This window comes from Capsicum annuum, chromosome 10 (assembly GCF_002878395.1).
Source record: "Capsicum annuum cultivar UCD-10X-F1 chromosome 10, UCD10Xv1.1, whole genome shotgun sequence".
Taxonomy (NCBI): Eukaryota; Viridiplantae; Streptophyta; class Magnoliopsida; order Solanales; family Solanaceae; genus Capsicum; species Capsicum annuum.
Genome location: NC_061120.1, coordinates 1,816,903 through 1,821,860, shown reverse-complemented (window position 1 = coordinate 1,821,860; position 4,958 = coordinate 1,816,903). Strand labels below are relative to the sequence as shown.

Sequence of the window (4,958 nt, the reverse complement as noted above, 5' to 3'; positions counted from 1 at the left end):
ATGGGTCATTGGGGTTAGCAGCATGGTTTGGGTTGTCAAATAAGTGAAAGAGCGCGAACTGGCCATTTTTGGGTGAGCCCGGGGGATGGACGTATATTGCAACAGATTACTCATCTGTGCAGCAGATTAGTTATATATGTTGCAACAGATTACTCATCTGTTGAATTCATGCTACATGTTTTATTCATTGTTGAAAAAACAGCAGTAGCAGATACATCTATATGAGAAATTCAACTAAAAAATAACAAACATAAAAAAATAATAAAAAACATAAAAAAAAAAATAACAAATACCAACAAATCAAGTTCCTCGTTTTCGTCAAAACTAAAAAGCCTTGATTTTTTAACTTGTGAAAATTGAAAAGAAATGATGAAGAACTCAAAGTTGTTATCGCCAGAGAATGTTGTCACGTCGACTGATGGTTGAAAGTCAAAAAGGAACGGCAAGAACTCAAAACTATTTATCACCAGAGGTTGAAGTTGCACAAGATTGAAGGGAGAAATTTAAAATGTTGTTGGTTGGAAGAAGTTAGAGAGAGAAACTATCAAGAGAAAGAGAAAAGAGAGATTGATTGGCAGAGAGAGGGAGTTTTGTGGGTGTGGGTTGATTTGTATTTATGAAAAGATTAAAAAGTTTGAAAAATATTAATCAAGTCCACAATTAACCTAATCAAGTTTCTTAATTATGTTTGACCCTTTAAGTTGATCAATGTCACCAATCCTTAATTCAAGACTTAAATGACACCTTTTCTTCTATTTACTCATGAAATTTTGGGGGCCTTACAAAGATGAGGCCTAAAGCAGTTGCTTGTTTTGCTTCACCATTAGGCCGGCTCTAGTATACGTATATACTGGCTTTTGAGACAGTTGTAGTGAGTATCGGAAATAAGAATATTGAAATAGATGTATGAATAAATTAAAAGACGCGTACGATAATGAATAAAGTTTTCCGAAATAAAGTATGTAAAGATGATGAAGATGAAACTGAGATAATTTAAGTATATAAAGAAATAATGTACAAATTTCTCGTGAAATGGTGTGATACGACAAAATAGAGGTACATCGAAGAAGTCTTGAGGCGAAATGATTAGACATTACATGCATGACATACTTTAGTATTTACAGAAGACATAATCCTAAATAAATATTAAAAAGTATGAAGACAGTTTTTAATAATCAGTCAAAGCCACGTTGCAATAATTCAAGAGATGCATGTTTCACTTGCAGTCCACGTTGAAAGAAAAAAAATAATAATAATAATGCAGATCCTCAATAGGAAAAAAAAAATAAAAGAGGTTGTCCAATGCAAAGCCATTAGAGACTTTCCTGGTAAATCTTTTACTTATTTCTTGGTTAAAAATAAATTAATAAATTTTCAATTTTGATTTTGTTGTTAATTTGAATTCTGCATCATTATTTGAAGTTTGTTGTTCTTCGATATCTATTACTATTTGTTGTTTCGTGTAGTTTGATTATAGTAGTATTTTATTGTAATATTATTCTGCTATTATCTATTGTTTTTAGTTTTTAGTATTGTGTATTTATTTTTTTTAGGCATAATACATAAACTTATCTTTTAACTTAACTTGACCTTAAATCACATCTATGACCTCCAACTTTGGTTGAACACAAGTAAGCACTTAAACTTGTATAAAGCTGAATAAGTAGACACACACGTTCGATGTGGCATAATACACATAGGACGCCATGTGGGATAAGAATTGGCCACGTAGGATGCCACATAGGATATATGTGTCTACTTGTTCAACTTTATAAAAGTTTAAGTGTCTGCATGTGTACATTGAATGTTAGAGGTCATAGATGTGATCTGAGACCAATTTAAAGGACATGTTTATGTATTGTGCTTTCTTTTTATTTTTCATACTTTTTGTATAGACTTTTTGGTTGTTAAAGTCAAGGGTCTGTCGGAAATAGACGCTTTACCTTTAAGGTAGAGGTTAGGTCTGCATATACCCCACCCTTCCCAAACCCCATTTTGTGGGATTACACTGAGTATGTTGTTGTCGTTGTTGTATTAGTAGCACTTGAGGTTGTTATACTGGAATTAGATAAATGTCATGATGCAAAAGAAGAATTCATCATATGCACAAATAATATTTTTTTTGGTTTGCCACCCTGTGTCGATTACTTGCATTCTAAGTTGTTCAGACTCTCCAAAAAGTTGTTGCACCCATGTCGAATCCTTCAAAAATACATTATTTTTGGAGGATCCGACATGCATCCTTTGGCATGTTTGAAGAGTCCGAGCAACATAGCCTGCATTTGGATCTGAGTAAATCCGGATTCACGCTGGAAGTCCGTAAAGCTCTAATGTGATACAGTTACAGGTTGTTATTAAATATGGAAAGGACCATAGCTGAGGAAAACAAGAAGAATCTTGAGTTTATTGAAGAGGTGACTACGAATGTTGATGAGGTTCAAAAGAGAGTTCTTGATGAAATCCTCACTCAAAATGCCAACGTTGAGTACTTGCAGCGTCTTAATCTCAATGGTCACACTGAGAGAGAGACATTCAAGAAAGTCATGCCTGTTATCACCTACTAAGATATTCGGTCCGATATCAATCGCATAGCCTATGGCGACAAATCTTCGATTCTATGCTCCCAGCCTGTATCTGAATTCTTGATAAGGTCCCACTTTTTTCACTTATCTAATTAGTAGATTACTAGTCCTTCGTTTCAGTTTCGATTTATATGATGTTGTTTGACAGCTGATGTCTGATGAACGATACGAAGATTCTAGGAACTTGTGGTTTTACATATGTCGTTGACATTTTTGTGGCTGTAAAAGCATGTCCCTATGGGAGAAACGAAAAGTTAGTTAAATCGTTTCTGAATATAGAAAGTTGCCATTCATCTTGTAAAGGACTAATAAGGGAAAAATGTCTCATTATGGCTTTGTTGTTCTTGTAAGTGAGTCCTAAGTCGTTAATATTTTCTAAAGGGAGATTTTAATGTGCAGTTCTGGGACGTCGAAAGGGGACAGAAAATTGATACCGGTAATGGAGGAAGCGCAAGGGAGAACATCACGGCTTTACGGCATTATAATATATGTGGTGAGCTAATTTGTTCCAGCTGATTTGGGGAAGGGCAAAGGAATGAATTTCATGTTCATTAAGTCTGAAACCAAGACCCCAGGGGGATTATTAGCTCGTCCCGTTTTCTCTAGCATTTACAAGAGTCGTCAGTTCAGAAGCAATAGTCCCTATGCAAACTACACGAGTCCGATTGAAGCCATTCTCTGCCTAGACTCTTACCAAATCATGTTCTCCCAAATACTTTGTGGCCTCTGCCAAAATAGAGAAGTCGTTCGTGTTGGTTCTGCATTTGCATCTGGCTTCATCCGTGCTATGCGGTTCCTGGAGGATCACTGGTCTCTACTATGTAACGATATCCGAACAGGAACTATTAACGACAAAGTTACTGATCCTTCAGTGAGAGAGGCTGTGATGAAAATCCTCAAACCAGACTCGGAGTTGGCTGATTTCATCGAGGCTGTTTGCAGCAAGGATTCATGGAAAGGGATAATCACTAGGCTGTGGCCTAATACCAAGTACGTGAACGGAATCATGACTGGAAGCATGTCTCAATATATACCAACACTCGATTATTACAGCAATAGCCTCCCTATCGTCAGTGCTATGTATGCTTCCTCGGAGTGTTTCTTTGGTATCAACTTGAACCCCTTTTGTAAGCCCAGTGAAGTCGCTTACGCACTCTTTCCCACCATGTGTTATTTCGAGTTCTTACCAATTCACGGAAGCAATGAAGTCATTAATACTATATCCACCCCCACGCTGCTCAATGAGAAAAACAAATAACAATTGGTCGATTTAGATAACATAAAGATTGGTCAAGAGTACAAGCTCGTTATCACCACGTATTCTGGTAGCGCCAAATGAAATGCTCTTTGACATGGTTTTGTTTTCCATTTATCTGTCCAACATGTCTTCTAATGCTTAGATTTTCTTGAATGTGTCATTTCAGGACTCTATCGATACAGGGTTGGTGATGTGCTTCGGGTTGCTGGATACAAGAACAATGCGCTTCAATTCAACTTTATATGCCGGGAAAATGTAATATTGAGCATTGATTCTGATAAGACTAATAAAATTGAGCTACAAAATGCAGTTAAAAATGGAGAAAACAATCTGATGCCATTCAATGCTCGTGTAACCGAGTACATGAGCTATGCTGATACTGCCACCATTCCTGGCCACTACGTCTTGTTTTGGGAGCTGAGCGTCAACACCTCTGCCCCAGTTCCTCCGTCAGTCTTTGAAGACTGTTGCCTTACCATTGAAGAATCTCTCAACAGCGTGTACCGCCTGGGTCGTGCGTCTAACAAATTCATCGGTCCTCTCAAAATCAGGATAGTGAAAACTGTTAAACTGATGCATTATAATGCTCACACACACACACGAAAGTCATTGAAGCAGAGAAGAGAAGAAGGAAAGAGCTAAGATATTGTTATTCAAGTGGTAAAGGTATACAATGAGAGAGGCATGGTTGCTATTTATAGGCTCACATGTATGTCACATGAGCTTCTAGAATATTCATAACTAACTTTAACAACTTGGATAACTAATCTAATCAGAAACTACTAACTTGTTGCCTCCACTAACTTCACTAACTAACTTGGCTAATCAACCTTTTATCAATGTAACAGTAAAAATCAAAACAATAGTAAAAATGAGCTAATGATCTAACTCAGAAAAGTGATCAATAACTAATACAGTTTAACACTCCCCCTCAAGCTGGAGGTGCAAAATGTTTAGCACACCAAGCTTGCTCATAAGGTGTAGGTGTTGATCTTGAGTCAAACTTTTGGTAAGGATGTCAGCAACTTGATGATTGGTTAGAACATACACAGGCTGAACCAATCCCTCCTTGATCTTGTCTCTAATGAAGTGACAGTCAACTTCAATGTGCTTTGTTC

The 4,958-nt window shown here is 36.8% G+C and overlaps 1 protein-coding gene across 1 annotated transcript; it reads left to right on the top strand.

Annotated features, from left to right (window-relative positions):
- Positions 1–3,117: 3,117 nt before the first annotated feature.
- On the top strand, positions 3,118–4,482 carry LOC107844089 (indole-3-acetic acid-amido synthetase GH3.6-like). Its single transcript, XM_047398300.1, has 2 exons — positions 3,118–3,688; positions 4,007–4,482. Exons 1-2 carry the CDS (start codon positions 3,118–3,120, stop codon positions 4,480–4,482), a joined length of 1,047 nt encoding a protein of 348 aa, XP_047254256.1.
- Positions 4,483–4,958: the final 476 nt, after the last annotated feature.

Excerpts from the sequence above, each read along its gene's own strand:
- LOC107844089 (XM_047398300.1), top strand. The coding sequence starts at position 3,118 with ATGAATTTCATGTTCATTAAGTCTGAAACCAAGACCCCAGGGGGATTA. Across the intron at positions 3,689-4,006 it reads TTCCTCGGAGTGTTTCTTTG|GACTCTATCGATACAGGGTT; the intron begins GTATCAACTTGA and ends GTGTCATTTCAG.